Source organism: Bufo bufo, chromosome 2 (genome assembly GCF_905171765.1).
Source record: "Bufo bufo chromosome 2, aBufBuf1.1, whole genome shotgun sequence".
NCBI classification, from domain to species: domain Eukaryota; kingdom Metazoa; phylum Chordata; class Amphibia; order Anura; family Bufonidae; genus Bufo; species Bufo bufo.
The window spans coordinates 779043997-779065821 of record NC_053390.1 but is presented as its reverse complement, the minus strand read 5'-3'; the positions used below and the strand labels follow the sequence as shown (position 1 = coordinate 779065821).

At 46.0% G+C, this 21825-nt stretch overlaps 1 protein-coding gene across 2 annotated transcripts in view; it reads left to right on the top strand.

Annotated features, from left to right (window-relative positions):
- Positions 1-21825, top strand: part of LOC120990371 (lysine-specific demethylase 3A-A-like) — a 66082-nt gene that overhangs the window by 5886 nt on the left and 38371 nt on the right. For both annotated transcript variants that reach the window (XM_040419136.1, XM_040419137.1), the window contains 6 exons: positions 6853-7008; positions 10323-10433; positions 19413-19515; positions 19749-19873; positions 20259-20328; positions 20433-20512. In XM_040419136.1, coding sequence (XP_040275070.1) covers positions 6853-7008; positions 10323-10433; positions 19413-19515; positions 19749-19873; positions 20259-20328; positions 20433-20512 — 645 coding nt within the window. The remainder of the gene's footprint in view (positions 1-6852; positions 7009-10322; positions 10434-19412; positions 19516-19748; positions 19874-20258; positions 20329-20432; positions 20513-21825) is intronic.

Sequence of the window (21825 nt, the reverse complement as noted above, 5' to 3'; positions counted from 1 at the left end):
GGCAGGGCCGTCTCCGTTCATGCTTTGGTTACCTTCACATTGAATTTTTGAATTTTTTTTGTAACTTGGACCAAAATACAAAATCTTAGTTTGTACTTGGTTACGTGAAGGTCTGATCTCTATAATTAGTGTCCTGGTCCGGTTCGTTCACTCTTGGTTAACCCCCGAGTGAGTGTTCTGCATTTAGTGTTACATTGTTGCCATCATCTGGATACTTCCCAGTTGTTTATATCTTGTGACTCCTCCCACCAGACGTCCCAGCCAGTCCATGCCATCCTTTCATTTTCAGATTGCTGCTCATTGGCTGCTGACCCCAACAGGTAGTCATGTGAGCTCTTCCATTGGACGTTTCTGTCTCCCATTGACACATTACAGGGTTTGTGTTCATTTCATCTACGCTGATGGTTCATAAATTTAAGGATTTTAAGTCAGTGATTGGTTAATTTCTGGTTGTCCTCCTGTTGCATTAAAGACACCCCCCCCCCCCCCCCATTTTTTTAATTAAAGGGATTGAATGCACCTCGTTGGCTCCTTGCAGTGCTTTGGACTTTCCACTTTACCTAGTTTCGGGGGTGCTGTTTGGCCACATTGTAGGAATGGGTCTGGAGGAGAAGGGAGTGCGTGCCGCTTGGTTTGCAAATTGCTTACTATAAAAGGAATCCATGCAAGGCGTTGTGCAGGAAGGGAGGCAGAGGGAACTGAGAGGATTAAACTGGCAGCTGTGATCTTTAGTGAAAAATGACCGATTTCGCAGGCTAAGTCCTTCAGTTTTGTCTGCGATCACGTTCAGTTGTTAAATTTTTCTCGCGGGCCTAAGGTCTCTTTCAGACGCGCGGGTGAAATGTGTGATGCGCATGCTTTGCACCCGCACTGAATCCGGATCCATTCATTTAAATGGGTCTGTTTACATGAGCGTTGTTTTTCACGCATCACTTGTGCGTTGTGTGAAAATCGCAGCATGTTCTATATTCTGCGTTTTTCATGCAACTCTGACCCCATAGAAGTGAATGGGGCTGCGTGAAAAACTCATCGCATCCGCAAGCAAGTGCAGATGCAATGCATTTTTCACTGATGGTTGCTAAGAAATGTTGTTTGTAAACATTCCGTTTTCTATCACGCGCGTGAAAAAAATGCATCAATGTGCATTGACCCCGCGTGGAAAAAACTGAACGTAATCGCAGACAAAACTGAATGAACTTGCTTGCGAAATGGTGCGAGTTTTCCAGACCTAATCCGTCTCGTTCGTGTGCAAGAGGCCTAAGCGTGGTGCCTTCAGTAATTACTCAAGTTCTGCAGCTATCATTGTGCTTCACCTAATAGCGTTTGTGTTCATCGAGTCAACCAGAACATGTGGACCTGGCTGTACACCATCTGATCATCTCAGTCCAGGAGCCTTGTTCAAGTGCTTGGTGGATGAGGTCAGGCGAGTTGTCTCTGATCATCACCCTCCATGGTTGGAGGTCTCTGGCTTTCATTTCTATGTTTCCAGTTTGCGTGGATCATTGTCATTCTAGGTTCCTTAAAGGGGTTATCCGACTTAAATAAATCTATTCTAATTGCATTTATTGTAGACCAGTGAAAGATTCTTAAAATCACTTTCATCACCTATCTATCACTGTTTGGCCAGTTCAGTTCAGGGTCATGTTACACCTGACGTCAGGACGTCCCGTTTACAAGCTTCTCCCTGCTTGAGGGAGTGGCCAGGCTGTGTAAACGGAACGTCAGAGCCTCTGGTGCCCTTCCCCCTCCCCCTCCAGCTCTTGTCACGGCCTCAGCACTGCTATGCGATCGAGGCAGTACAAACCAGAGGTGATCTCCAGCAGCACAGGGTATGTTTGTCCCTCCTGCATTCACTGGGGCTAGAGGTGGCAGTTTGTAAACGTTCCCCTCTGCATCTGGGGATCGTTATTACAGCCCTGCCCCCCCTCCCCCCCACTAGTACACATTGAACACCCCCTGGGAAATATAAATAAATTATTGGCCATCATTATTATTATTATCATCATCATTATTCAGCTATATAAAATCCTTATCTGCCACCAATATATGGATTTATCTAAGCAATATCCATATTGAATATATATTTGAATAATATAGATATTGCTTAGATACAGATAATGCTAATGATATTTTCACACTAGCGGCAGGACGTATCCGACAGGCTGTTCACCCTGTCGGATCCGCCCTGCCGCTATTTGACGGTGCCGCTGGACGGATCCGTTATTGCAATTCATTTCTAGACGGATCCGCACCTGGATCCGTCTACAAATGCTGTCACTTGTCACACTGATCGGCGGATCCAGCAGGCACGCAGCTCTGACGACGGAGCTGCCGTGCGGATCCGGCGTTGCAAAACAACTGAAGGACGGATCCGCCCTTCCGGTCTGCGCATGCGCAGAACATGAAAACTGTGAAAAAGACTGCAAGAGGGATCCGTCCATCCACATGACAAGCGGATAGACGGATCCGTTATTGCAATGCATTTCTAGATGGATCCGCACCTGGATCCGTCTACAAATGCTGTCACTTGTCACACTGATCGGCGCATCCAGCAGGCACGCAGCTCTGACGACGGAGCTGCCTTGCGGATCCGGCGTTGCAAAACAACTGAAGGACGGATCCGCCCTTCCGGTCTGCGCATGCGCAGAACATGAAAACTATGAAAAAGACTGCAAGAGGGATCCGTCCATCGACATGGCAAGCGGATAGACGGATCCGTTATTGCAATGCATTTCTAGACGGATCCGCACCTGGATCCGTCTACAAATGCTGTCAGTTGTCACACTGATCGGCGGATCCGGCGGGCAGCTCCGACGATGGAACTGCCTGCCGGATCACACTAACGCTAGTGTGAAAGTACCATAAAAAAAATCCAGGACTTTTAGTCAAGTGGCCGCTCGCTGTGCACGGCCGTGCTGCGCCATAGCTCCACCACCGTCCCCTTTATAGTCAATGGGGACAGAGCGGCAGTCCAGCGGCACGGCAAAATAGCGGCTGGCCGGAACCGACAGGGTGAACAGCCTGTTGGATCGATCCTGCCTCTAGTGTGAAAGTAGCCTTAGGCTCCATTCACACATCCGCAAATGGGTCCGCATTTGTTCTGCAATTTTGCGGAAAGGGTGCGGACCCATTCATTTTCTATGGTGACGGAATTTGGAATTAGTGCAAATACGTCCTCCTTGATATACTGTAATAACAGAAAGAAAATTTTTAGACTAGAAACAAAACCAAACATGAAAGAAATGTATGTAAAATAACAGGCTACTTTCACACGAGCGTTCGGGTGTCCGCTCGTGAGCTCCGTTTGAAGGGGCTCACGAGCGGCCCCGAACGCATCCGTCTGGCCCTAATGCATTCTCTGTGGAGGCGGATCCACTGAGAATGCATCCGCCTGCCAGCGTTCAGCCTCCGCTCCGCTCAGTGAGCGGACACCTGAACGCTGCTTGCAGCGGATCCGTCCAGACTTACAATGTAAGTCAATGGGGACGGATCCGCTTGAAGATGACACCATATGGCTCAATCTTCAAGCGGATCCGTTCCCCATTGACTTACAATGTAAAGTCTGAACGGATCCGCTCAGGCTACTTTCATACTTAGAAAATTTTCTAAGTTATAATGCAGACGGATCCGTTCTGAACGCTCGTGTGAAAGTAGCCTTACACTGTACAGCTGCAATGTGACAGGAAGGTCTTCTGCCCTGTGTGTGTATTCATTTATTTTTATGCAAAGTGCAGAGCAGGGGGAGGGGAAGGTCAGGTTGTTCACGCCCAGAAATATTCATGAGGCAGAGCTCAGGCTTTGTTGTTATACGCCCCCTCAGCATGTAAACAAAGCAATGACAGGACCATGAAAAGGTGCAAATATGGGTTTTAACTTGATGAAATCAAGCTTAACCAAATTATATGTATATCCTGATGGATTTTAAGTGTTTTTTTTTTTTTTTTTATTAACTCGGATAACCCCTTTAAAGGTCTTGTTTTCTGTGAAAAGAGGAGAAATGTTCCCTTTGAGCATGAGAGTTTTTTTTACCGTATCCTGGAGAGAAGATGAAAGTATTAATTGTCAGCCTGAAGGCAGAGGCTGCCGTTAGTATGTTGTGTTGTGCAGGTGGCAGAGGACTTTCTTAAGCCAAGCCCCATCGTAGTCATGACTTTGTCACCTCCTCCCCATACACAGTTCATGTAAACATACTATCATTAGCCACGTGGTGGCACATCCTCCTCCGAGTAGTAAAAAGAGGGCGGTGGTGGCTGAGTGGCCGCCCTCACCATGACAGTGGGGAGGAGGAGGAGGAGGAGGACTCGGGAGTCTAGACACAGTTCTTGCTGCTGTTTGGCTTGTAATGTGTCACCACTCCGCTTCCCATCGGACCATGGTGACTGTGTGTGTATGTATATGTGTAATATATATATATTCCCTCAATGTCTTTTATCCTTCAGTGTTTTCTAGTTCAGAGCAAATAAGTTGGTTAAAGAATGTATTGCCTCTTATCCTGAAAATGGCTGCTGGGGGGGGTCCTGTGATGCAGCGGTATGGTGTTTTAACACACTGCACCTATGCTAGTTTCCTAGTGTGCAGATGAAAGCTTGGTATAATACTTCTGCTCGGTATAATACTTCTGCTCGGTATAATACTTCTGCTCGGTATAATACTTCTGCTCGGTATAATACTTCTGCTCGGTATAATACTTCTGCACGGTATAATACTTCTGCACGGTATAATACTTCTGCTCGGTATAATACTTCTGCTCGGTATAATACTTCTGCTCGGTATAATACTTCTGCACGGTATAATACTTCTGCACGGTATAATACTTCTGCTCGGTATAATACTTCTGCTCGGTATAATACTTCTGCTCGGTATAATACTTCTGCACTTGCACAGCAGGAAACTAGTGCAGGTGGATTGTGTTACAGCGAGGTGGGGTCCTGTCACATCCCCCTTCTTAGCAGCAATTCGGTCAGTGGAGAAGACCCAGATGGCAAGCCAATGCTTGAGAATGGTGCTGAACAGTGCGCTGTATTTTATTTACTCACTTATAGTCCAGACATATTCCGCATCGCTTTACAGACATTATCCTCACTCATTCTCCCCCGTGGAGCACACAATCTAAATTCCCTATCAGTGTCTATGAAGCATCGGAGGAAACCCACGCAAACATGGCGAGAACATACAAACTCCGTGCAGATGTTGTCCTTGGTCAGATTTGAACCTAGGACCCCAGCTCTACAAGGAACCAATGCTAACCACTGAGCCACCATGCTGCCCTCCTTACCTATTCTTTTGCACATGTTGTATGTAATGTGGTCCATCCCTTTTAAAAACGTCTCTGCTCTATTGCTGGAAGCCTAGAGAAGGGCCCATTTTTACATGAGTGAATGCACAAGGCTTATTAACCCCCTGGCCACCGCTCCACTGGCAGTATTGGTGAAGATCACAGCACATTCAGTATGTCTTTGGAGAGTGGAAGGAAAACTACGCAAACACGTGGAAACTTCATGCACCAGTGCCAACCACTGAGCTGCCCACAGTAATTGTTATCCCCTTGTTCCTGTTAGACCCGATCATTTTCAGTGGTAGTATTTTAAGGAGTTGTCCAATCCTTTTACAAATGATGGTGGGGGTCCAAAACCTGAACCCCCCCCCACACTGACGAGCTGCTCGGGAGTATCTCTGTTGCCACAACCACACAGCTCTGTCCAGTGGACGAACGGAGCAGGTTACTGCAGCGCTGCTGCCATTCACCAGCCTAGTCTACAAGTGATGGACAACCCCTATTAAAGTTTTATTTTCCTTTTTTTTTCTGCTCGCATCTTGTTTTGCCTCATTCGTAAGATGCCATGCAACCAGCATATGCCGATGGTGTCCTTTTTTGGTATGTGTATTTTTTTATATACTGTATAGGAAAGCAACTTTCATACTCCTCCTTGGTTAAAAATGCTCTGTGAAGTACTGTTACTCTTCGGGGCGGCACCAGACATCAACAGAGATGTGCTGCTGACAAACAATATGTATGGGGACAAATGATCACAGTAGTGATTGTTCTTCCCCATACAGAGATGAGTGCTGCATGTAAACGCAGCTCTACTGCACCTGAATGATGGAGAATGAAGGGTATTTTTCTGATCCTTGCCTTGTGCATTCACCCTTGTAATAATGGGCCCTTCTCTAGGCTTCTAGCAATATAGCAGAGCTGTCTGTAAAGGGGGTGGGGGCCACGTTGCCTACAACGTGTACAGAAGAACAGGTAAGGGGGGCAGCACAGTGGCTCGCTGGTTACCATTGGTTGCTTGTTTGCACTGCTTTCCTCTATGGTGGACTTAGGGCGGTGTAGAAAGCAGTATATTCATGCAGTGCTCTATGTTGGAGGTATGTATTGGAGGATACTTCTAAAATATACCTCCTATTAAGCAAAGACCGAATGTGGACAGAGCCAAACCTGTGGTGTACAGTGGAGCCTGCACCTTGTGCTTTCTCGGTTTGGTGTGTTCTATCTTAGTCGGAAGTCCAGGCTGGGGCTACATGGCGACAAAACGCGTCATGTGACCAGTGATTTCTGCGCAGCGCTGCAACCTCTCAGATGAATGGCGCAGCACTACTCACAATTTGCTGCGATGCCAGACTCGCCATAAAGGAGAGAACTGATAAGTGCACGATTTTTCTGCAATTCTGAGGTCTTGCCACTCGCACTGTGACCCTGTTCAGTGACTGCAGCGCTACGCAGCGATCATTGATTGCTCAGCGGGTGTCACAGCAGTACACACGGTATCCATGCTTTATACTGATGAGCTACATCTTAGAGGGTAAGGACTTCTGCGGTGACCGCGACTCAAATTCTTCTTCTGTCTGCAGGTTTGGGTGGAGTTTGAAGATGAGCCCTGGGAGAAGAGGACGTGGATCGAGGTGTACAGCTCACAAGTCCAGATGTTTCTGGTGGAGCACAACTTGGCAATTGCTGACCGAAAATGTCCCAGTAACCCTTCTGTGTCTGTGGTGTGCCCGGCAATGGTGAGTATGGCTTCATTCTGACTTGTTTCTGTGGGCACCCTGAGGGGCTGATCGACAAAACATCTTGCAGTACCACAGAGGCATTGGCGTAAACCGTGCAGAGAAATCTGCTTACTGTCAGTGAATTGCAGCATTTCTATTTACACAGAGGCTGGAATTCAGTTCAAACCTATTCCTGGTCACACAGCAGAGTGTTTGTTACAAATGCATCACGTCTAAGCAATTCAGATAGTACAAAAACACTACATTTAGCTTCTGCCCCTTTTTGTTCTGTCTTTTCGTCTGGGGTGAGTTAAAGGGGTTATCCAGCATTATATCAACCCTCGCCATCGGTGGTGATCATACTTATCTGGTCTCCGCTGCTGGGTTCGGTCTATTGCTCCACGGCTCTTCATCTCCCTGGTTCGCTGATATCCACATCCTGTTGATTGGGGACAAGTGACCGCTGCAGCCAATAAATGGTCGCAGAGGTGATCCGCTCCCCTTGGGTGACGATAGATGGTCACGATTGGCTGCAGGCGTCACATGCCTCTCCGTGTTAATATCAGCGCACCAGGGAGATGAAGGGCAATGAAGCAATCGAGGGCGAACCGTGTGGCGGGGACCAGGTAAGTCTAATTACCTGGTGAGATGGTCACTCTGTGAGGTCTGATATAAAGTTGGATCACCCCTGTAAACCACTCCGTCAAGTCATGTGATGTCATCCTGCAGGAGCTTGACTTCTCATAACTGGAAATAAAAGGGTGAAAACCAGTCATACGTTACTAGTGACTGTCATTTCTAGCGGTACATAGGAAAGACAGAGACTTAATAAAGCTCATTCACCGCATTATGGAACTATGCATCACGTGTATCAAGGTCTCTGCCTATAGTAAGTGTAGTCTCGCGCATGCGCTGGCACAGTGATGATCTCATGCCGTTGTCCCTGCTCTGAGATCTTCACTGCACATGCGCCGAGCGTGCTGACACGTGCAAAATCTCAGGGTTAGGTGTTGGAGCAATGAGGACGCTAGACCCTGTCAATCTCGCTGGGAGGGGAACAGGGGAGAGGCAGAGCAGGAAGCGGTGCTCCAAGGCGCTAGGCCAGCTCCTTAGTGCTGTAAGCGCCTCATTTACATATAACTAAAAATAAGAATTTCTTTGCATCAGTAATAGAGCTTGCAACAAGAAATGGCTCTTTTCTTTTTTTAGTCAGCATGATCAACCCTACCATGCAGTAATTTAACCCTATAAGGACCCCAAACGTAGCGCCCGCTCGCACGTGCAGCGGACCCCATAGCCGCCGGGTTTCTGCTATTTTAAATTGCACACATGTGCCGCAGGTCTCTGCTATCAGCCATAAGGCTGATCACATACGTTTTCCCTTTCAGATGCCGTGGTCAAATGTGTTCACAGCATCTGCGCAGTCCAGAAGCGAAAGTCGCGCACTTTTGCTCCGGTAACAGCGTTCCCTGGCCGAGATCGGGGAACCTGTTACATTGATCTAATAGGCTGAAGCTCAAGCAGGCTTTGGTGCCTATTGGATGACTATACCAATACAGGCCACTAAGTGGCAGCATTGTATTGGTATAGTGCAAATGAAGTGTTAAATGGTGTCTATATAGACCTCAATGAACAGAATAGGCAATCTATTGATTGCCAGTTATTGTCACCCAAGTTCAAATCGCCCCCCCCCCCCTTTCCTTAAAATAAATACTTAAACAATAAAAAAAATAAACATCATGGGCATTGCCGCGTGCAAAAATGCCCATACTATTAAAATATAACAATATTAATGGCATACAGCAAATTGCTTAACGGGAAAAAAATAAAAACAGCCAATTTGCCATTTTTTTTGTCACTTCAACTACCTAATATTTTTTTTATAAAAAGTGATCAAAAAGTCGCACACACTTTAAATTAATATCACTGAAAACAGATCGTCCTGCAAAAAATGAGCCCTCACACAGCCTCGTACGCATAACTACAAAAAAGTCATAGAAGTGAGAATATGGTTATAAAAAAAAAAGTTTTTTCCCCTCAAAGGTTGAAATTTTTATTTATTTTTTTTCAGTATTAAAACTCAAGAAAATTATACAAGTGTGGTATCATCGTAACCGTACTGACCTGGAGACTAAAGATAACAGGTCAATTTTACCCAGGGCTGTGGAGTCGGTAGATAAATGCTCCGGAAAGAAAGGCAACATACAGCTGTTCCACCAAGTTCTTCTAAGCTCTGATAGCAGAGAGAGGTGGTTGGGCAGAAGCTGCTGCCTTCTCCTTTGTGTGCTGATCTTCTGCTGAGGATCCAGGAAGGGGCATTTATTGTAAAATATGATTTCCCTAGGAGAATCCCATAGTCATGTTTAAAGTTTAAGCTAACAATCTGAGTTTTTATAGCCTTAGCTGAATGACAGCAGTTTTTCCAATGGTTTACAGCTTCAGTCTTGAACTATTGACTATCCATTCCCTTCACTTATACAAGTGTCTCTAGTCCTGTAAAAAAACATATTTACTTAATCAGTTATCAGTGAGAGGCTAGGTTAACCATGGGCGTTGCGTTCCCTGTAACAGCGGAACACAACACAATGGAAAGTATAAGTATTGCCGCTCCTTAACCGTGCGTTGCGTGCCATATAGTGAAGCCTATGAAAAGCATGCTTCTTCACGGTCACTTAACGTGTTCGTTTTGCGGTAACGTGACGCACTGCATGCATTGGCCTTTATTCTTACAGTAGAGAAGTAATTAATTATAACTTTTTGTGAATTGGTATATTTAAAATTGCTTTTTAAAAAAAAAAAAAAAAATTATTATTACAATTTAAATTTAGTAGGAGTCGGTTCATTTTTGCCGACTCCAGGTACCCAAAATTGCCTCCGACGCCACAGCCCTGATTTTACCGCATAGTGTACAGTGTAAAAATAAAAACCTTTATTAAAATTGCGTTTTTTCCCAATTCTACCCCATTTAGAATTTTTTCCGCACTTCCTACTACATGGTATGCAATAGTGCCATTAGAAAATACAACTTGTCCCACAAAAAATAAGCCCTCATAAGGCTATGTGAATCGAAATATAAAAAAGTTAGGACTATGGGACGGCGGGGAGTGAAAAACAAAAACGCAAAAATGGAAAATCTCAGGGTCCTTAAGGGGTTAACAGGGTTGATCGTGGTGACACTTATCACTTAATGTCATTTAATCTTCTTTTTCTGTTTGACAGGGGTCTCTTGTTTATTTCCTTGTGAATTCTTGACTTCACGGGAGAAATGCCATAGAGGTCTGGATATTGTTCTAATTTATTTTTAATTTTTTTTTTCTTTCTTTCCCGTGCAGCAATATAAAGTATTGGCAAGCAAGATATCCATAGATCCCATGACGTGCATACAGTTTCTTGGAGACAGACAAAAAATTTTCATGAATCAGGATGCCGTGAAGGTTTTAGGGGTAATTGTCTTACTGCATTTCTTATATCCTATGTTTTTCTGACCGTGATCTCTAAAGACTGCAAATGTAATGATGTTGGGGATATACGGGGATTAAAAAATAAAAAAGGCAGTATGGGAAGCAAACCTACATGATCTCAAATTTTAATGACTCGCTTAGCTCATGACTGCACCTTCTGGTTTTTATGTGGTCTGATGGTTTTGGGTTAATGGTTAAACAACCTTTATCCTCTGTTTCACTGGATGTCCACAGATCTTCACTGTTTCAGTCTCATTAACGCTCAACTACGGTCGGTCATTAAGATTGGACAGGGACCATTTTGTGGACATAGTTGCACTAGCTTCATCTGTGCAAAGCATCAAACTGCGTCGTCAAGTACTGTAAATTCATGTAAGGCAGGTTCTCAAAGGCTCTGGTCTTAAAAATGACCCGTCCCCTCTCCTGACGTGTATGTTTAGTAACTACCTGCATTCCCCATGTAATAACAATTCGGGAGCATCTATTCTTATGACTCTGTGATGAGCCATTGCTTTATTATTCATACTAGAAGCTATGAATGAATTACTAGCCGTTTGCAATAAAGGGCCACATGGGGGTTACCAGTTGGGGGTGAGACCCAGCACATTGTGACAATATCCAATCAGTGCTGCCAGTGTGACTCTGCAGGGACACCCCGCCAACTGGTAACACCCATCTGGACCTTCATTGTAAAGTAATTCCTTCATAACTTCTAGCAGGTATAATAAAGGAATGACACAATATAAAGTCATAAGAATAGTTGGTCCAGGATTGTTATTACATGGGGGAAGCAAGTAGTTACTAAAACTGACCTGTCGGGAGAGGGGGTGATGCTCAAAATTTTAAGCCATAGAGCCTAAAAACTTGCTGTATTATTGCGATAGGTGGACCTACAGATTTGCATTTTAGGCTATTTTATAACAGTTATGATGTTTTTTTTTTGTTTTCTTAGTTTTTTTCATCTTTTTATTGTAGTTTTCAATTACAGTACATATAAATAAAAGGTATAACAACTGATCCCTTTGACTCTAATTGGGTCAGTCGGGGTAAGGACATTTTTGACTGCAGTTTTTGCGACTGATAATATAGAAAAAAAAAAAAGAAACATTTAATCCTAATGTGTAATTAGCAGTTTTATTGTGGTGTTTTTGTCCTAGACTCCTATTTTGGACCTTAACCCCTTAGGGACTTAGGGCGTACCAGTACGCCATGTTTCCTGAGTCCTTAAGGACATTGTGTCGCGGCGGGGGTTAATAGGAACAGGATGCCCGCTGAAATCATTTAGCGGGCATCCTGTCACAACGCCGGGGGGGGGCAATCGCCGCAAACCGCAGGTCAATTCAGAACTGCGGCGGTGCTATCAGGTCCCCATGCAGCTGTAGGGGGGACCCGATGGCATGGAAGGCAGCGCGATGTCTAAGGAAGGCATCGTGCTGCCTTCCGGTGAAGAGCCTGTGAGATCCAGGCCGGAAGCTGTATGAGTTATACACACTGTATTACTCATACAGCCAATGCATTAGAATACAGAAGTATTGGAATGCATTGTAAAGGATTAGACCCCCAAAAGTTCAAGTCCCAAAGTGGGACAAAAAAATAAAGTGAAAAAAAGGTTGAAAAAATAAAGTTTTCCCCCCAAAAAAAATTAAGTTTCAAGTAAAAATAAACCAAAATGTAATTTTCCCCAAATAAAGTAAAAATAAAATTGGTAAAAAATAGGGGGGGGGGGAAGCATACATATTGGGTATCGCCGCGTCCGTATCGATCGGCTCTATAAACATATCACATGTCCTAACCCTTCAGATGAACACCGTAAAAAATAAACTGTGCTAAATAAACCCATTTTTTTGTCACCTTACATCATAAAAAGTACAACAGCAAGCGATCAAAAAGGCGTTTGCCCACCAAAATAGTATCGATCTAACAGTCGCCTCATCCCGCAAAAAATGAGCCCGTACCTGAGACAATCGCCCAAAAAATAAAAAAAACTATGGCTCAGAATATGGAGACACTAAAACATCTTTTTTTTTTTTTTGTTTTAAAAAAGCGGTTATTGTGTAAAACTTACATAAAAAAAAAGTATACATATTTGGTATCGCCGCGTTCGTACCGACCGGCTCTATAAAAATATCACATGACCGAACCCCTCAGATGAACACCGTAAAAAATAAAAACTGTGCTAAATAAACAATTTTTTGTCACCTTAATCACAAAAAGTGTAATGGCAAGCGATCAAAAAGTCATATGCACCCCAAAATAGTGCCAAACTGTCATCTCATCCCACAAAAATCATACCCTACCCAAGGTAATCGCCCAAAAACTGAAAAAATTATGGATCTCAGACTATGGAAACACTAAAACATGATTTTTTTTTTGCTTCAAAAAAGAAATCAATCATTGTGTAAAACTTACATAAATTTAAAAAAAAGTATACATATTAGGTATCGCCGCATCCGTGACAACCTGGTCTATAAAAATATCACATGATCTAACCTGTCAGATGAATGTTGTAAATAACAAAAAACAGCTATTTCTTGTTATCTTGCCTCACAAAAAGTGTAAAGAGCAACCAAAAATCATATGTACCCTAAACTAGTACCAACAATACTGCCACCCTATCCCGTAGTTTCTAAAATGGGGCCACTTTTTTGGAGTTTCTACTCTAGGGGTGCATCAGGGGGGCTTCAAATGGGACATGGTGTCGAAAAAACCAGTCCAGCAAAATCTGCCTTCCAAAAACCTTATGGCATTCCTTTCCTTCTGCGCCCTGCCGTGTGCCCGTACAGCGGTTTACGACCACATATGGGGTGTTTCTGTAAACTACAGAATCAGGGCCATAAATATTGAGTTTTGTTTGGCTGTTAACCCTTGCTTTGTAAAAGTAAAAAAAAAATTAAAATGGAAAATCTGCCCAAAAAAAACTTCTAAGCCTTGTAACATCCCCAAAAAATAAAATATCATTCCCAAAATGATCCAAACATGAAGTAGACATATGGGGAATGTAAAGTAATAACTATTTCTCGCTGGTATCATTGGGGGACACAGGACCGTGGGTATAGCTTGCTGCTGCCACTAGGAGGCGACACTAGGCTGAAAAGTGATAACTCCTCCCCTGCAGGCTATACTCCCTCCAGCCAGGAGAGAGCATATCAGTTTTTAGCTTAGTGTCGTAGGAGGCAGACCTCCCTGCTTAGCAGGGTGGCCTTTTTTATTTTTATTTTCTTGATTTGTTATTTTTTACAGATTTCATGGATGGGGCACAGGCACGCTTGCGTCCCTGTCTCCCTGGGAGGCTGGCCGGTGTTGCTTGTTCCACCGCCTTGCCTCCCCCAAGAAGACAAAGTGGACCAGGGCAGCCTCGCTCCCCTGCTTCCCGCCAGCAAGAGGGACACCTCCTCTACAGCCCTTCTCTGCCCGGACCCCTGGTGCCAGCGGTCGTGGGGTGTCCCTGCTGGTACAAGACTAAGGGTGAAGAACACAGATGAAGACAGGTGAGTATACTGTCCCTCTCTGTCCCCCTCTCACCATGGCCCTTTCTTATATAGGCTGCGAGTCCTCCACCAGTCACTGCATATCCCCTCAGAAATCGGGGAATGAAGGGGTTAATCCCGAACCGGCGGCGGCATTATTTTCCCTCCCACCCCCCTCCGATCTAACATATCGGGCAGGGGACATTTAGAAACTACGCCGCTGAACTCTCAATGCCCCTTTCCCCAGACTGACCGGGTGGCTCCCCGGTCGGCCAGGCACCGCGCCTCTAGCAGGTATGTTTCTTAGACGCCTGCTAGTGCCGATCAGGGTACCTTAATTCCCGACGGCGGAGCGCAGAAAAATCTAGGCCCCGGCTTCATTCCGTTTCTTCCCGGCCGTGCTGTTTTTTCTCTCGGCCCACGGGGTGGTTTTCCATGGCCTCATTTATTGTACCGCTGTGTTCGGCTGGCGGTGGGTCCCAGGTGAAACTTTAGTTCCCGGGTTTGCGGCCTTCTAGGCCGCAACTTCACCTCAGGTACGGAGGGGCGGGTCCACATGCTGGCGCGAATTTTCCCCGGGATCCAGCTGGCTCCGCCCTGGCCCTTGGACATTAACCCTTCCTACCCTGCCGCTTGAATTAGCCTTACCCTAGGTCTCTATCTGCAGGCACAATGTGCCTTAATATTGCAGGATACAGCTTTTCTTCCTCCTTGTCCGTTTAAGGTTAGGTCCTCACAATAATAATAATAATAAATATAAATATAAATATATATATTTTTTTATTTTTTTTTATTTTGTTCTTTTTTAAATAAAAAAGTGCGCCCATACAGGTCCTGCCCTCCTCACAGACCGAGCTCTATGCCCAGGGCCTGTTCCCAATCCCGGACAGTGGAGAATTTTTCAGTTCCTAACCCACCCTCCGGAGCCGTTGCTAATGCTCCAACTGTGCAAATCCAGTGGAGTTCATCTGACCTTACGGGCAGCTTGGTTGATCGTGCTTCTCTCGGACAAAGCCAGTGGAGTACATATGAAAGGTCCCCAATCGCCCTTCGGGCCGTTTGGTTGATAATGATCCACTTGCAAAAATTCAGTGGAGTATATCTGAACGTTTCCCAATCCGCCCTCTGAGGCAGTTTGGTTGATATGGCTCCAACTGTGCAATTCCAGTGGAGTACATCTGAGGGATTCCCATTCCGCCCTCTGGGCCGTTTGGTTGATACTGCTCCAACTGCGTGAATCCAGTGGGGTACATCTGGAGGATCCCAATCTGCCCTCTGAGGCCGGTTGGTTGATAATGCTCCAACTGCGTAAATCCAGTGGAGTACATCCGAAGAGTCCCCAATCCGCCCTCCGGGCCGTTTGGTTGATAATGCTCCAACTGCAAAGTCCAGTGGGGTACATCTGGAGGATCCCAATCCGCCCTCTGAGGCCGGTTGGTTAATAATACTACAACTGTGCAAATCCAGTTGAGGACAACTGAAACTTCCCATCCACCCTCCGGGGGCGTCTGTTTGAGTTTCTCCTCCTGCGCAATTCAGCGGAGGACCTCTGGAAGTTCCCAATCCACCCTCCTGGGTCATTTGGTTAATAGAGCACCGTCTGCGCAATCGGTGAGCAGACCTTTAGTTTCATTCCACCTCCGGGGTAGTTTGGTTCTTATATCAACACAGCCTACAACAGCCATGGGCTAGAGGCTGAGAGGTGGAACTGCGCACGAGTCGGACTCTGACATGAATCCGGATTATTTTTCCTAGATTACGTCCGTGCTAACCGGTTTTGGTGTATGCATTAACCCTTTCCTTAGGCACTATTTACGCTTCTAGATACAGTGCTTAATTTGGGTATTACCTCCTTCCTGAGGTGGACTGACCTCACTAGCATTGGCCTCAATGCCAGCCATAGGTGCCCCGTCGCAGTGTTTACGTACGCATTACACCCTTTCTGGGGTGGGATGATAGCACTTCCCACAGAGTACAGAACTCGTCATATGCAAGTTCCTGCTAGGTGCATTACCCCCTTCGATGGGTGATGTATTTGCACTACCTCGGGTTACAGTACTTACTGGATATGTTACTCCCGATCATAGGTAAAGCGTTTGCACTGCCACTGGGCGCAGTGCTTGCCGTAGATTTTTCCCCCTCCATTCAGTGGGTAATTACACTTCTGTAGATTGCGGTTCTGACTATCACGATACCCCCTTCCCTAACCGGGGGATTGCGCTTCCGTTGGTTACTGTTCCATCTCCCATTTGCCATCACATACTTCCTATGGAATTACCCTCTACAAACGATCCAGTAACTGGGGAATCACTATGCATCTTTGCATGCTGTATTTCAGCTACGCCACGACTCTAGAGGCCTTGATTTCCTTCACAGGTGGTCCGTGGCAACAGTAGGTAGCGCTGGTGCCTGATATTCTCATCTAGTGGCATATGGATACTGCCACTGGATACTCCCATATTGTATTCCCCTTTTCTTCATGCACTTATTGGAGACACAAAAATGTCGGCCTTTGTGCTCTCAGGGTAGTCATCCAGCCTTATGTGTCCTAGAGACTCCCCACCCCCATGAGCCTCCACCGTTCAGGTCTGTCAGACTGCACAGAGTACTGTGGTCAAGATCCAGCAAGCAGAATATTCCACCGACTCCGGACGCTTCGTCCACCACTCATCCTTGTCTAGGTGAGTGCGTTATGCTGGCAATCTGCAGTGGCTACTACAACGGCTTTTCCTTCGCAGGGTAGTTTTCACGCTAGGGCTAGATGCTCCTAATCGCTGTAGCGAGACAGCCCCCCTCAGGTAGGGGTTCTACCCTGGTACTAATTCGGCAGTTGCTCCTGTTCAGCGCCCTTGTCAGGTGGAGGGTTTAAGGTTAGCTCTACTAACTGGGCCAGCTTGATACCAGAACTTCTACTGGATGTCCTCAGGCCTTCTCCTCATGTCCGCGCTGGCGGAGCATGCGGTAACCCCTACCGCACGAGGGGTGTTTAAGTCACCACCACATGCTATGGTTCCTACTGCATAGTTCTTTCGTCGGGCAACGGATTCCTCTAACACGAGAATCAGTGACCTCTACGGTGTGGCCTACTCCTCGGCTGGAGTACGGCTTGAGCATTATTCTTGGGGCTTCCCTTGTAGGGCCTCCCCTTCAGGTGGAGTATCGCATCACCACTAGACGCTGTAGAGCTCCAGTCTCACATGGGAATGGGCTTTAGCTCTGGCCTCTTTCTGGTTTACTACCAATAAGGGTCCGTGGCTCTGACAACTGTTGTCCTCCTGCCACATCTAATCCATATCCATATGTTTGAGAAAGGCTCTTGATGTGAGCCGAAACGCGTCGGAGTATTGTATGTGACCAATAAAGACATCTTTTGTTGAAGACTACAGTGAGTGCCGGTCTTTCTTCATTATTATTAACTGTTGTCCTTCTGTCGTCGGCTCGGTTGTGGCGATAGTTGATCAGCACCTACCTTTTGAGGGCGTTCTACTGGGTAGATCAGTCCCTACGGCACTCGTCAACACTAGAGTGCCGTTCTAAGCGGGACCTGGATTCTAGTAGTCATACCGTAACGCCATTGGTGCTACCTCTCTTCAGATGTCAGTGTTATCAATTTCACCTCAAGCCAATGGTGGTTGTTCTTTCACTGCTCATTCCGCGGGTGGACTGAGAGCCTTCCCAAGACGGGTGGAGCGTAGTCGAACTTCACCCGGCAAGAGTATTTTTCTCATCTTTGTTCCACTCATCTGCCTTTCCAGGCAGCGTTGCCGCTTTGTTGAAATATGGTCACTGACGGGGCTTCCCATCACTAGCAGTGCTCACATTGGCTTTACTTTACCTTTCCCGTGTGGTATTGATACTTTGGCCTGCAGTGGGGCACGCCTGGCTCAGGCGTTTGTTTTCTTAGTGATTCTCAGGCAGCTTCTCTCACTAGAAATCTCACCACCAGCCTCTATGGCTATAAGGGCGTTGGTCTACCAATATTCCGCTCCCTAGGGGGGCGCTGTTTGGTGGCGTGATTATTTTTTATTTTTATTTTTTCTCTGAGTTGATACGCCTTTCTTTAAGTATGAACATAGGGCAGTGTTCCGTCCAGGACCCTCTTTTTTTGCGCAGAAGGTGGTCGCCTTTCCACACCTCACAGACATGGTTTTCTCTTCCTTCTCCCTCGTAGTACACGGACAGAGCTCTCCATCAGCCATGTGATTTGGCCTCTGAGCTTGCTTGTCCTTGTCTAGCGCTTACAGCCCTATGGAATTCTACCAATTCTTATCCTGGGGTCCTTGTCAAGGCTGACGGCCTCCAAAGGATGTTTTCCAGATAGATCCGTTCAACAGTTGCTCGGGCAGTCCGCCCTCGGGTAGCCAACGCCCAGTTGAGTCTTGGCCCACCCGACCAGCGGTCGGCGCTTCTCGGGTCCATCTCCTTCAGGTGGTAGCTTCCAGTGTGGAAAGCAGTATCTTGGTCTTCCGGGCACACGTTCATCAAGTCTTACCGGGTGCCTTACTAGGCACCGGCGGATACTGTTCCAGGCAGCAAATTCTTGCAGGCGGCAGTGAGTTACGCATCCTCGAGGGTGTTTTTTTTCTCCATGGGCATGTGATTTTTTTCCTTCCCCATGGACTGCTTTAGGACGTCCCACGGTCCTGTGTCCCCCAATGATACCAGCGAGAAAACGAGATTTTTGTGAAACTCACCTGTAAAATCTCTTTCTCGCGGGGTTCATTGGGGGACACAGCTCCCACCCAGTAATTTCTGTTTGCTGTGATTGTTGGCGGTTGTGGAGCCAGTATGGCCCCAGTTCTGGTTTGATCCGACTGGCGTTGGTCAGTTGTTGGTTGTTTACTGTATGGTTATTTTCTCCTATTCCTATTGCTTGGGCACAAACTGATATGCTCTCTCCTGGCTGGAGGGGGTATAGCCTGCAGGGGAGGAGTTATCACTTTTCAGCCTAGTGTTGCCTCCTAGTGGCAGCAGCAAGCTATACCCACGGTCCTGTGTCCCCCAATGAACCCCGCGAGAAAGAGATTTTACAGGTGAGTTTCACAAAAATCTTGTTTTTTGGAGGTATTACTATGTATTATAGAAGTAGAGAAATTGAAACTTGGAAATTTGCAATTTTTTACAATTTTTTTGGTAAATTTGGTATTTTTTTATAAATAAAAATTAATATTTTTGACTTCATTTTACCAGTGTCATGAAGTACAATATGTGATGAAAAAACTGTCTCAGAATGGCCTGGATAAGTCAAAGCGTTTTTAAAGTTATCAGCACTTAAAGTGACACTGGTCAGATTTGCAAAAAATGGCCAAGTCCTTAAGGTGAAATAGGGCTGAGTCCTTAAGGGGTTAAAAACTGTCTGAAAAACACTAGAAATTGTTGGCATTGTTATAACATGCATTTTGTGTTACAGAGCCTGAGAGATCAGATTTAACATCATTAGGTCCTGGAGTTGCCTGCCGTCCATACGCTGATTGTCCTCTTCTCATTATTACAGGATCGGGACCGCTTGAAACAGTTTATGCAGGGAAACCGAACATTTAACAAGGCCCTTCAGGAGTTCATAAGAAAGAGTTTGAATGAAAGTCGTGTACTGCAAGGTGAGTCGGCGAGGAGTGGTCCACTTTGGACGTTATTAGAAGATCCATCTCCCAGGGTCGAAGCTTGTGTCTGGAACAACATTGCTTCCTTGTGTTACAGCGGCAGCCCTTTTATTTCAGAGGGTGTCATGTATTTTATCCGATTTTGCAGCCTGTGTACGTGGACATAAAATGGAAATGAAGGAACGTGGTATGGCTATTTCAATAGTTTTCTTTCCTTTCCATTTTTAAAGGTGTTAAGAACTTAGTTGGCTCATCTGTAAGAGTGTATAGTATGACTGAAGGCTATCAGTGGTTCGACGCCTCAGTGGTGAATTCAAGCAGCACTACCCGGACGCTGGAGATTAAATGTAAACTGGTAAAAACCCATTACTGCTTTTCTGGTGTGGAGGAGTCTTAAAGAGAACCTGTCTCCTGTTGTATGCCTCCCTCATAGTATAGTGACAGACTCGCGGATTTCAGTGGTACTTTTAAAGTACTGACGTGCTGAACCTCGCAGGGTGTGAAAGCACTGCGAGGGCGATCAGTCCGATAAAACTTGCTGGCCCCCTGCTGCCTCCTGACTAGGACTGGTAGGTTTCTTTCCTGTTACGCATGGCGGTACTATAAAAGTTTTGACTGCCAGCTCAAAAGCGAAATAAACGTGTCTTTATACTATGCTGCCCTCAGTGACCGGTTCTCTTTAACTTGTTTTTGGTATAAATATATGTCCGTGCATTCATTAACTTTGTGTTCTCCTTTAGGTTCCCAGTCTAAAGATTATTGATCCTGCACTGATACACGTTCAGCTTGTACATAAATATGTTGATAAAGGTAAGATTTTCACCATCTACCATTGAAAAGCTTTACCTGTAGTGGTCATCCTATGTACTGGCAGGCTTTATGGGTGACACATACTGACAGACTGATTATTTCAGTGGACGTCAAGAAACCTTTGAAAAGGAAGAGTGAAGAAAGGACGGGGAAAACAAAGGCAAAGCAGAACAGAGTAGCGCAGGTATTAGACATGATGAAGTATGGATATATTAAAAAGATCGACCGGCACTCAATAACTGTTCCAAACTGCCAGCATTTTAATAAACAATAAAATTCAATATATACAATTGCAATTTTCTCACTAAAAACAGTTGTGCACGCTAAAAACAAAATTCACACAATTTAAACATGCGTATGGTTGACCTGATATGTGCTTGTGTAAACAAGATGAAGTATGAATATGTCTCTGATCATGTGAGCAACACAGGATTAAGCTGTGTGTTGTGTATGTACAGAACCATAGATGTGTATGTGCAGATAATCATATTTGTTACGTTCTTTTTCTCGCCCATATTCATTGGGGGACACAGAGACCGTGGGTATAGCTATGTCCTCTAGGAGGCGATGACACTAGTAAAAGCTGTCCGCTCCTCCCCTGGCAGCTATACCCCCTCCAGCCTGGAGAGAGAGCTTCAGTTTTTTCTAGTGTCAATAGGAGGCAAGACCTCCTTGCTCTGCAGGGATCTCCTGAAGATTTTTTTTATTTTCGTTTATTTTTTTTCCTTCTTTTTCTGATGGGACAACAGTGGTCGCCTCGCCTCCCTGTTCTCCCGGGGTCGAGTTGCGCCAGTGCCGGTCACCCGCACTGCTGCCTCCCCCACAGAAGACCAGGTGGACCAGGGCAGCTTCGCTCCCCTGCATCCCGCCAGCCAAGGGGTCACCCATCCAAGCCCCCTTTTCCAGTGTCCTGCCACTACGGTGCCAGTAGCTGAAGGGGTGACCCTGCTGGACCAGAGGAGGGGTGAAGATGGCAGCAGGAGAGAGAGGAGAGGTGAGTACACGGGACTAGGTGAGTCTTTAACCCTCTGGGTTGGTCCCCCCTCCCTCTTGGTGGCAATAGTCTGCGACCAGACAGGGCTTCAGCATAGCCCAGCACCCCTGAAGCATTCCCCTCCAGCACAGGCCGTTTGGTTGATTGAGTGGAGGACATAGGGGGTTAATAGGTGCGGTTTGCATTACTGGCGCCAATTAGGTGGACTATGTAACTCCCTAGTGCTAATTCCTTATTAACATGCAGGAAGGCATTCTCTGAAAAGCCGCGCTGCGGCTTGCTGGGCCGCAGCCTTCGTCCCTGGGTGGGAGGGGGCGCACTCTGGCGCAAATTCTTCCCGCCCTTCTCCCCCTCCCTAAGTCGCTTGCTGAGCCACTGCCTTAACCCTTCATGGCCACCCACCATTCTTAGGCTGGCACCTGATTATCTGGGGTCCTTCCCCTAAGTACACTGTACATGAGTGGAGGATTTAACCCCTTACTGCCTCTTGTCATTGAGGCCGG